This window comes from Loxodonta africana, chromosome 17, assembly GCF_030014295.1.
Source record: "Loxodonta africana isolate mLoxAfr1 chromosome 17, mLoxAfr1.hap2, whole genome shotgun sequence".
Taxonomy (NCBI): domain Eukaryota; kingdom Metazoa; phylum Chordata; class Mammalia; order Proboscidea; family Elephantidae; genus Loxodonta; species Loxodonta africana.
In genome coordinates, this window is record NC_087358.1 from 66,766,753 (window position 1) to 66,778,830 (window position 12,078).

General features: G+C 42.1%; 1 protein-coding gene across 4 annotated transcripts in view; it reads left to right on the top strand.

The window, feature by feature from the left end:
* LRCH1 (leucine rich repeats and calponin homology domain containing 1) overlaps nt 1-12,078 on the top strand; it is a 250,924-nt gene that overhangs the window by 179,281 nt on the left and 59,565 nt on the right. For 3 of the 4 annotated variants that reach the window (XM_064270124.1, XM_064270122.1, XM_064270123.1), the window contains 6 exons: nt 680-747; nt 3,309-3,395; nt 7,331-7,420; nt 7,522-7,558; nt 10,929-10,982; nt 11,753-11,825. In XM_064270124.1, the coding sequence (XP_064126194.1) occupies nt 680-747; nt 3,309-3,395; nt 7,331-7,420; nt 7,522-7,558; nt 10,929-10,982; nt 11,753-11,825 (409 nt within the window). Of the gene's footprint in view, nt 1-679; nt 748-3,308; nt 3,396-7,330; nt 7,421-7,521; nt 7,559-10,928; nt 10,988-11,752; nt 11,826-12,078 lie in introns of all 4 variants that reach the window. The other variant, XM_064270125.1, reaches the window with a different exon arrangement.

A 12,078-nucleotide genomic window follows, 5' to 3' on the forward strand; every position in this document is an offset into this window, starting at 1 on the left:
ACACACACAGCTCACACACACACACATCTCTCCTCTCACACACAGCTCACACACACACCTCTCCTCTCTCACACACACCTCTCTTCTCTCTCACACACACACCTTTTCTCTCACACACACACCTCCCCTCTCACACACACACCACCCCTCTCACACACACCTTTCCTGTCTCACACACACACCTCTCTTCTCTCACAAACCTCTCCTCACACACACACCTCTGTCGCACACACCTCTCTCACACACACCTGTCTCTCACACACCTCTCTCCTCTCTTACACACACACGCACACACCTCTCCCTTCTCACACACACACACTTCTCTCATACACACACCTCACACAAAACACCTCTCTCTGTCTCACACAGACACACACACAGCTCTCTCCTCTCACACGCATGCGTAACCCCTTCAACACGCATAAACATCCTTCCTGCATACACATAGACCCCTCCTCAGCACACACACACACACCTCCTATTAGAAAGCTAGGGTGCACGTTCACATGTGACTGACATGCCCATGAAAGAATCTGTCAACATCAGGAGGTGCTAAGAGGGCAAAAAGGAATTGAGTTAAGCTTTAAATTTCTGACTCTAAGCTAACAAGTGATGTGGCCTGTGTTCTGACTGTTGAGTAGCTGAGGTTCTCAGCAGACCCGTGTGTTGCTGTCCACAGGGTAGAGCAGAAGACTGTGAGGAACTCTTACGGATAGAAGAGGACGCACACTGGCCACCGGAGGGGCTGTGAGTACCAGACCCAACTACGAGCCACCATCCCTGTGAAGTTCACTGTCGTGATAGAATTTTGATCTGCTTATCTTTTGGCAAGCTACTATTCTTACCCAAGGATATTGATAAGAAGTTTCAAGTTTTTGTGTGCCTGATGTTTATTGTCACATGGGCAATATGGTGCAAGGCCTTAGCCTCTTCCTTGGCCTTTAGTGTTATCTGACTTGAGGCTGAGGGCAGAGACGTGATCCAGCGAACTAGAATTTTTATACAGGAGATTCCAGATGCCTTCTGAAAACTGGACCTCAGATGATCTGTAGAATGGGCTCTGCTTCTTTACCTGGAGTGTTCTGGTCAGAGATCTGAGAAAACCATATACTTTTAATGCCCTGTCCTCAATTCTGATGGTTGTAATAGCTGCATTTATTAAATACCAGGCGTACCAGGCCCTGTCTCAAATACACAAGTGGTAACTCATTTCATCTTCACAATAATCCTATAAGTTCTGTTATCATCCCCCATTTCCCAGATGACAAAACTGAGGCTCAGAGAGATTGATGATCTTGTCCCAAGGTCACAGAGTGGCAGGGCCAAGATTTCACTCCAAGAACTCTGATGCCAAACTGATATCCTTATACTCTACAGGACATAAAGTCTTGCTTGGCAAGATTAACCGGGGAGGGTCTGCATGACCTATCAGTTGATGAACCATACAATTGCCAGGGGAATTTCATTTGGCCCATGTGGTATAGAGGAGCCCTGGTGGTGCAGTGATTAAAGTGATCAACTGCTAACCGAAAGATTGGCGATTCGAAACCACCAGTGGCTCCGTGGGTGAAAGATATGGCAGTCCACAGAGATTTACAGCCTTGGAAACCCTGTGAGGTCACTGTGAGTCGGAATTGACTCTCCAGCAGTGGGTTTATGTGGTATAGAGTAGAATTTTGGTTCCAAAGATTTGGTTTTTCTATAACCTGGAATATGTAGGCTTGGATCTTCTGTTGTGCTTTGCACAATTTCTTCCCGTATTGAGGATTGACCATGTTGTTTAAGTTCCCGCACTTACAGAAAGATGTTGGGTTACATTTTATAGTGGGAAGGGGTTGTTGTTGTTGTTGTTAACTGCTGTTGAGTTGGCCCCTTGACTCACACACACACCTCTCCATATACAAGGAAATGAAATGTTGCCCAGTCTTGTACCATCCCTGTGATTGGTTATGGATTGGACCATTGTGGTCCACAAGGTTTTCACTGGCTGATTTTTCAAAGTAGATTGCCAGGCTTTGCTTCCTAGCCCATCTTAGTTTGCAAGCTCCACTGAAACGTCTTCAGCATCATAGCAAGATGACAGCCTGCCCTGACAGATGGATAGGGGCCGCACTTGAGGTTCACTGGCCAGGATGGCGAGAATTCTACCATGGCACCACTATTTCCTTAGTGGAAAACAGGAAAGGCAATCAAATATCTCTTGCCCTTTAAATAAATACATTACAGAGGTGCTTTTGAATCAGTATTATCAGTGATTTTTCGGCTACATTTCTATGAGGCCAGGGAGGCCTAGCTTCATTATAGGATCATAGAAATATAGGAAGAGAGATGTTTTTAAACTGTGTGAAGCTATGGAACTCTGTTCTCAATCTTATGTCTGTTGGTCTCAACCTTAGCTGTAGATCAGTGTCGTCTGTAGAACTTTGTAAGAATTATACAAATGCTCAAGCCTTGGTCCAGACCGACTTAAAACCCACAAACCCAGTGCCGTCGAGTCGATTCCGACTCATAGCAACCCTATAGGACAGAGTAGAACTGCCCTGTAGAGTTTCCAAGGAGCACCTGGCGGATTCGAACTGTCGGCCTCTTGGTTAACAGCCGTTGCACTTAACCACTACACCACCAGGGTTTCCCCAGACCAAATTAGGATTATTAAATATTTGTGTGTGTATGTGTGTGTGTACATACGTACATACACACATGTATGTATATATGTATATATTTAAGCTTCACAGATGATTTTGCTGCATATAGAGCCTGGACTGGGAACACCATGGTTGAGAGCAATGGCTGCCAACCAAAAGGTCAGCAGTTCAAATCCACCAGGTGCTCCATGGAAACTCTATGGGGCTGTTCTACTCTGTCCTGTGGGGTCGCTGAAAGTCAGAATCGACCCCACGGCAGTGGGGTTTTTTTATCCCACACCGAAGCCTCATACTCTATGAAAGCAATAGGACTGGGCCACAGTGGGTGAACTGGAGGTGGTTCTACTCCTTGGAGGCCTAGGGCTCAGGAAAGGCCAGTGTGAAAACCATGGTCTAGTGCATTGCCCTGATTTTACAGGTGACCAGGTGGAGGACCACAGGTAGGAACTTAGCGTGAGCTGCTTTAAGGCAGAGCCGGGCTCCCCCAACCCGGGAGCTCCTCCCACCCTGCAGGGCACTGACACGTCTTGGCTGAAATGTTGCATTTGCCCAAATCATTTTTTATATGTTAAATGGACTTTTGAAAGTTTGTTTTTAGGAGCCTAGATGATAATTTATGTTTTCTTGATGACTTTTATTCTTGTGCTTGGTTTCATGTTACAGAATAAGTTCATCCAAAACTCAGGACATGGACATAGCGATGATCGAGCAGCTGAGAGAAGCGGTAGATTTGCCGCAGGATCCCGACAGGTAGGCACGTCTTTCCTTGGCCCAGGTTCCGTATGTAAGTAATGCGTACCAAGGTACTGAGCACATTATCTCAGTTTTGAAATATTTATGCATACAATGTGTGCTCAAACTAACCACTAAAAATCAGAGAATAGTCATTTAACAGCCTGTTTTCCCAAGAACCAAACTTCTGGAGGTATTAAAATTCATCCCCTACATAAAAAAAAAATTTTTTTTTACCCCATTCCCCCCAACGGGGCATTTCTGTAAAATTTATACAGGAATTTTTGGTGTAATTCTTAGGAAATAGGTATATGGTAGAAGTGCAAATTTTATATTGCTCAACAACAGTTAACATCCCTGATTTATAAATACATAAAGGAGAAAAGAACTGGTATATCAAGCACTGCTATCTTTATATCTGGTTGTGCCAGATAGGGTCACCGTGAGTTAGAATTGTCTCAATGGCAATGGGTTTGGCATGGTTTTGGTGGCAAATATATGTTAATTAAATAGTACATTTTTAAAGATTTGGATTACAGGATAACTTTTTATTTGAGTTGGCCTTTGCCAGTAATAGGCACTATATGCAATGAGTATACTTTTTGATATCTTAGGTAGGGATAGGAACCCTGGTGACACAGCGGTTAAGTGCTGCAGCTGCTAACAAAAAGGTCAGCAGTTCAAATCCACCAGCCACTCCTTGGAAACCCTGTGGGGCAGTTCTACTCCATCCTGTAGGGTCGTTATGAGTCAGAATCAACTCAACTGCAATGGGTTTTGGCTAGGGATAATGGAATTCCCATGGACAAAATGTTTTTAAGCAAAACAATATATCCTATATCATGCAATAACTAACTTACCAGTTCACCAGTTACTGTAGTCAGCCCCGACTTATGGCGACCCTGTGTGTGTAAGAGTAGAACTGTGCTCTACAATAGGGCTTTCAAAGGCTGATTTTTTGTAAGTAGGTCTCCAGGCCTTTCTTCCAGGGTAGCTCTGGGTGGTCTGGAGCCTTCAACCTTTCAGTTAGCAGCCAAGCCTGCTAATAGTTTGCATCAACCAGGGACTCCAGTAACTACCTTATCGTTAGAGAAATAGATGCAAAGCTTATCCCTGGTAAACTTTTCAGGAGTCTTGAGACTTAATGAAGATGGTGTGGTCTTATATATGGTGAACATGGAGATGATCCCACAGCAATCTCTGCTGGGCTCTTGGAATAAAAAAAGGGATGAGTTAGTGAATCCCAGCATGCCAGTGAGAGTATGCCAGCCGTGTACAGTTAGTGTCAGGTTGACTGTGAATGGCTGAAAAGCTTTAGTGATTGATTTGAAAAGCATTTAAATTCTGTAGACATTAATTGAGTACTTAGAGAGTGGGAGAACCTTCATTGTGCACCTTGGGGGATATAAACTTAAACAAGACACAGCCCTAGCTTTCTGAGAACTTAAACTGTAGTAGGTGGAGACTGCCTTGAGGAGTTATTTATAAGTGTAATTATTTAAGTGCTTGAAATGGAGGCAACCAGTTCCTGTGGAGTCAGTTCTGACTCACTGTGGCCGCATGTGCATCAGAGTAGAACGGTGCTCCACAGGGTTTCCAATGCCTGATTTTTCAGAAGTAGGTCACCAGGCCTTTCATCCAGGGCACATCCAGATGGACTGGAATCTCCAGCCTTTCAGTTAGCAGCCAAGAGCATTAACTTTGCACCACCAGGGACTGCAGGTTTCAGTGGCAGCGGTATGGAAATCTGGGCCTGGCCCAGTAGTAAGACAATAGTAACAAGGAAGAAGTGCCTCCTCTCCGGGCCTCAGTTGCCTCATCCTCTGTGAGAAGTGGGTTGGACTGCAGATCTGCACGTTCCTTTGCAGCTCTGAAACGTCTGAGTCCGTGAGTTGCTAAGATTCTTGAGCAAGCTCGAATGGTGGGTGTGTTCCACATTGTGGAATAAAACATTCTCTAGCCACCTTTCAAGTGACTTTAGATTTGCATCTTTATAGGGTACCATTTTAAAATTATATTGTATTGTAAAACTTTACATAGATTCCATTTTCTCCATAAAAGAATCCACTGCTTTGGCCTTCATAGATCCTTCTTGTTTATGCTGAAATAATTATTACAAAATGACAATTCTAATTTTATTATTATATTATTTATTGTAATGTTTCTGTGAGCCAGTATAATAGAACCCTGTTTTTGCTTTTGATAAAGAGAGGGCACTTCAAGAGGTCATTTATTTCTAGCTACTTGAGACTGAATATTAGTAATAAGAAAGTTTACATACACATTGAATTGTTCCTTTGTCTCATATTTCATAGACCCAGGGTTTTTTTGTTTTTGTTTGTGAGTTTTTACTTCTGGTTAAGCCACTAATCGTTGGGTTAAATTTTGGAACTTTACATTTTATACAACCTTTTTTTTTTTAATGTCAGAATTTTTTTTGTTTTTCTGTTTATTGCTGCCCTGTTCTGCCTTTATCTTGTCTTCTTCTCTCAAGGACTTCTGATTATTAGTTTGATAGCATCTTCAATAGAAATGTATAATAAGAACTCATTTCTGCCCTTTAAAATGGCTTTGTAACTTTTATAAAACTTACAGAAATTCCTGGTTTTATAGGTCTTTAAAAAAAAATCTACCTCTTAAAATTGTAGGAATTAAAAAACTATATATGAGAAAATTTTAAAAATATGCATATCAACTTGTGAATTCTTATTTTTTAAGTATTAATACATATCAGAGAGATCTGCCTGTTAAAACTAATATATCTCAAGATATATACTATGTCTTACTCTTAGCAACATTACTTGCTTCTGTAAATTAATAAAGTTCTAGAATAAAATTTATTATGTAATACCTATGAAGACTATGACTCTATCAGAAATGTCTGCTCTATAGTAGATAAGTTGGATCTAGATGCCAAGAGCAGATGGAAAATTATATTTTGACGTGTGGTGGGAAAATACCATGTTGTTTGAAAAGTTTATCATAAACTTTTCATCACTTGATCATAAGGATACATATAACTTTTTTATATACTGACATTTTAAACTAAATATGACCAAAAGCAATAGAATTTATTAAAAATAAAGGTTCAAAATGCTTCAAAGTCCAGCGTAGCAGGGGCAGGGGTCTGGGGACCATGGTTTCAGGGGACATCTAAGTCAATTGGCATAAGAAAATCTATTAAGAAAACATTCTGCATCCCACTTTGAAGAGTGGCATCTGGAGTCTTAAACGCTAGCAAGCAGCCATCTGAGAAGCATCAATTGGTCTCAACCCACCTGGATCAAAGGAGAACGAAGAACACCAAGGACACAAGGTGATTACGAGCCCAAGAGACAGAAAGGGCCACATGAACCAGAGACTACATCATCCTGAGACCAGAAGAACTAGATGGTGCCCGGCTATAACCGATGACTGCCCTGACAGGGAACACAGCAGAGAGCCCCGATGGAGTGGGGGAGCAGTGGGATGCAGAACCCAAATTCTCATAAGACCAGAGTTAATGGTCTGACTGAGACTGGAAGGACCCCGGTGGTCATGGCCCCCAGACCTTCTGTTGGCCCAGGACAGGAAAAATTCCCAAAGCCAACTCTTCAGACATGGATTGGACTGGACAATGGGTTGGAGAGGGATGCTGTTGAGGAGTGAGCTTCTTGGATTAGGTGGACACTTGAGACTGTGTTGGCATCTCCTGCCTGGAGGGAAGATGAGAGGGTGGAGGGGGGGTTAGAAGCTGGTGAAGTGGACACGAAAAGAGAGAGTGGAGGGAGAGAGTGGGCTGTCTCATTAGGGGGAGAGTAATTGGGAGTGTGTAGCAAGGTGTATATGGGTTTTTGTGTGAGAGACTGACTTGATTTGTAAACTTTCACTTAAAGCACAATAAGAATTATTTAAAAAAATAATAAAAGTTCAATAAATTTACTCATCTGTATTATTTTTTTCATACTCTTTAGGTTAAGTACAGATATTACAGAGAGAAGTGTCATAAACCTTTATCCCATGGAGTCAGCTGAAGCCTTAGAATTACAAGATAATACATTAAAGTATGTTTACATTTTAATAACAGAAATGTATTTCTCTTTTTACATTGAAGCATTTGCTTTGAATTTCACTTTATGTCCTTTTTTTTTTCTTGTTTGTATAGTGGTCAGATACAGCTGGAGACATCTCTGGTGTGTGAGGTAAGGCTGCTCTTGGATTAACCAGAACTCTGTGCAGTACCCTGCCAGAGAACACTGGCCACCAAATTCTGTAGAGATTCATCAGGAGATAAAAGGTTTATTTTTTTAAGATGGATTTTTCAACTTTTTCATGAGTTGGGATTGACTTGATGGCAACGGTTTGGAGCCCTGGTGGCACAGCAGTTAAGGGCTACAGCTGCTAACCAAAAGGTTTGCAGTTCAATTCCACCAGCTGCTCCTTGGAAACCCTGTGGGGCAGTTCTACTCTGTCCTTCAGGGTTGCCATGAGTCAGAATGGACTCGATGGCTCTTTAGTTCTCATGCCTACTTATTATAAACCAAACCAAAAAAATTAAACTCATTGCTGTCACGTCAATTCCAACTCCTGGCGACCCCATGTATTATAGAGCTGCTCCATAGGATTTTCTTGGCTGTAATGTTTATGGAAGCAGATCACCAGGCCTTTCTTTTGCAGTGCCACCGGGTAGGTTTGAACCACCAACCTTTAGATTATTAGTCGAGTGGGCACAGTTTGCAACACCTTGGGACCATATTATACTCCACCCACCATTAAAGATAGAGTTGGCTACTTCCAGTAGTTTCTCTAAATGCTTACTATGAGATAGTCTTCCTGAGTGAGGTGATAGCAACTAAGATACAGAGTGCAACTGTGCTGAGTCAAGAAACTGGAGGTAGGACCGTTCAATCCAGGTTTTACAGCCCGGAAATCAGTCTGTTAACTGGCCAGATGAAATTAAACTAGAAAGGACTTGAAAGACAAGACCAAACCGTTTGGGAAATTTCTAGGAGGATTAGAGGAACACAGTGAAGAGAAAGCTGCTGGGGAACTGGTGGCAGGGTGATGGTAGGTTGGGTAGCATTACATGGGGTGATACTTGGGTGGCTGTACATAAAACTAGAGATGAGCCTACAAGGTGCCAGAGAAGGATGAAGTTAACCAAGTCATGGTGAGATTGGTTTGAGATAGTGACTTGAGAGTGAAACAGGTTACAGCCTGTTCCATCTCTTCTTAGAGAGGGGGCTTAGAATGACTAATTTAGGTATGAAGATTGTGGGAAAACCAATTTCTAGCCCTTGAGGGGTCTGCACATGAACTGTAGTAGAACAGTTCCAGGCTCTTAAAAGCATACTGATGCTGAACTGACAGCATGCGATTTGCTGGGTAATTTGGGGCCCAGGCAAGTGCATTTATTAAAAGCTCTCAGTATGACTCTGTGTATTTGGGAATCAAGTCTCCCTGCTAAGGAAATATGAGGAAGAGTGGTACTGGCAAAAACCATGTTCCGGGAGAGTATGGTTTAGCTCTTAAGCACAGCCACTTGGAATTATGTCAGGCATCACTCCCAGCTCAGACTTGCTAACTATGGGCAAGATACCGGTAATTAGCCTCTCTGAGCCTTGTCCTCATTTTCCACAAACTGGGATGATGATAATAATACCTGTTGTAAAGATTAAATAAGATGAGTCAAGAAAGATCTCACAACACAGGGCACCCAATGAATGTTAGTTGCTATCATTATGCTCCCACTCTCTTTTTGTTATGGTGCGGTATTTAGGCAAAGTCACTGGCCCAGCTCTTCCCCTGGGTGGGGCGTCATTGCCTTACCCAGCAGTGGAGCAACAGGAAGCTTCTGTTGCGGCTGCCCTGGGCCCATTGCACCATTCTCGCCATTTGTGACAGGCTGCTTTTGATTTTGCTCAGACCTACTTTTTTTTTTAGGGGAAATAATTTTTAACTTATAAAAGCTTTCCAAATATATATATATATGTATATATATAAAAAGTAAGGAACACCCATATTTCCTTTACTCAGATTTCGTTATTATTAACATTTTATCACATTTGCTCTAGCATTTCTTCTCCCTCTGTCTCTCTTCCTCTCCCCTTCTCTGTCTCACACACACGTTTCTTTTTTCTTTTTCTGAGTCATTTGAGGCTAAATTTCATAAGGCATACCCCTTAAACCCGAAATACTTCAGCATGTGTGTCCTAACAATATGGATTTTACCTTACATGATAATATTCCACTTATCAACCTCATAAACTTACATTGATATTGTATTTTCATCTAATATATCATCCGTATTTCAAATTTGTCAGTTGATATAATAATGTCCTTTATATGTTCTTTTATAAAAGCAGATTGCCAGGCTTCTGGTTAGACTTGAACCACCAGCCTTTTGCTTAGCAGCCAAGCATGTTAACTGTTTGCAGGACCCAGAGTCTCCAAAAGGAAAGCAGAGCAGCACAAAATAAGCTAGGGTGTGCCCACTGTGGGCCTTCTCCTGTGTTGGCCTAGGATTCTGCCCTCAGCCACTGTTCCTCTCCTTCCTTACTCCCTCCCTAGAATACCAGGTCACCCTCATGGACTCAGCCACCCCATAAATAATAATGACTTCCTATTTTTTTTTTTTTTAATCTATAGCTCTTGTGTCAAATCCCAGTCCCCAGGGTTCAGATATATATGTACAGATGCCTGCTGAGCCTTTTCATCTCTATCCTCCTTGAGTTTTTCATTCTCTACCTGGCTGAACTAAAGCTATAATTTCCCTCTTGAACTCGTACTTAGTGACAACATACCTACCCAGTCACTCCTGCTGGGAGCCAGGATGTCCTAAAGCTTCCTCCATGGCTAGTCCCAGGTCCTGCGTTATACCTTAAAAACATTTCTTAGATCTTTCTCTAACTTAGTGATTGCCAACGTGAACTGATGGTGAACTGACAGCATGCGATTCGCCCAGGGAATCTCGGGTCCAGGCATGTGCATTTGTTAAAAACTCCCGATGTGATTCTGTGTGTTTGGGAACTACTACTCCCTCAGACCATTTTTAAAACCAGTAATGAAAACGGAAACCCTGGTGGCATAGTGGTTAAGAACTACGACTGCTTACTAAAAGGTCGGCAATTTGAATCCCCCAGGCACTCCTTGGAAGCTCTTCGGGGAAGCTCTGCTCTGTCCTATAGGGTCACTATGACTCACCATCCACTTGATGGCAATCAGTTTTTGGTTTGTAATGAAAACAGGGTGTGGGGGTAGGGGCAGCAGACAGCCTGATAACCTCAAAGGTAAACTGATGCTCATAGTGAGGCACTTTGGCCTGAATTCTGTTCGTGGAATCCCTTAGTTTGTGTAATATTTCAGATAGATCTTCCTATGAAGACAGCTTTGTATTTTTAAAAATGTAAGTAGAACCTACTTGGCTACTTACTGTACTAACGAGTTAATTGAATTCATCTTCATTGTGTGCCTGTGTGCCGGGGATGTGATGGAAGCAAGAAAGATGAAGTTCTTGCCTCACCAGTTTTACAGCCCAGCGGAACAAATCACACACTGTTTTCCTTCTTTAAGGTGCAGGATGATCTAACGTCACAGAGTAATGGGAGCCAGTATTCTCCAAACGAGGTAAGGTTCCTGAAGGTGAAGGGAAGCTAAGATATTTCATGATGTTTTGCTAAATTGGCATGTCTTTTACAGAAAGACAGAATCTAGGTCTGTTGTGATTAATTAATTGCAGCTAATTGAGTATTGCAGATTCTCTCAGAACCCATCTGACTCTCCTTAGCTCCCATAAGCCTTATCTGCCCCATTCATAATTAAAGATTAGTTTTTATAAGATAGATTTAATAAAATACATATATATATATGTGGGAACCTATTTATTGAGTGGCTTTGCCCCAGACAGAATGAAAATAGCTGTGATAGGCAACATTTAGGATGTCTCGTTATCCGTAAATGATTCAGGATGGGGCTTCCCTGTAGAGGAGACATCTGTTCAGTGTTCTCTTTTCGTCGTCTCGTAGTGTTATGCGTCGTTATCACGGGTGCCTAGTTTTGGATGTAGGGGTGTGTGTATATTGTGTGCATGCTGAAATGCTCACACACACCTGTACTGAAGGAGAAAAGGATTGTTAGTTTTGCATGATTGTAAAACATTTTTATAATGAGCAGATAAAAAATGGAAGGAATACCAACAAAGCAACATTTTTTTTTCATTCTGCCACTGGAAACATTTGCCACGTGAAGATGCATGTGTTAGCGTATCTTTTAGCCAGGACTTCACCACACAGCAGTGGATGCAAAAAGGTCTTGGTCATATGATAATCCTTGAGCACAGAGAAGCATGCCTGGTTCTGCTGCAGTGTTTTAAACTTCCTTTCTTTCTGACTCCTCAGATGAGTGAGAATTCTCCTGCTGTCTCTCCTACCACAAACAACACAGCTCCTTTTGGCCTGAAGCCTCGATCAGGTAAATTACTGCCTGAACCTGTTCTTACACCTGAGACAGAGAACACAGTGGTTTCTCGTTAGCCTTATAAATTTGTACATGATTAGTGTGAACATCTTTGTCAACTCTGGTGAGTTTGAATCCTGGCATCAGAACCTTGCTACAGCTTGGGAAATCCAGATGTGGGAGCTTTGTTTTTAATCCATCCAGTTGTTTAGTCCATGTTATCAGTAATGAATTACCTCTTTTGGAATCAGAGCAAAGAAAAAAAAAA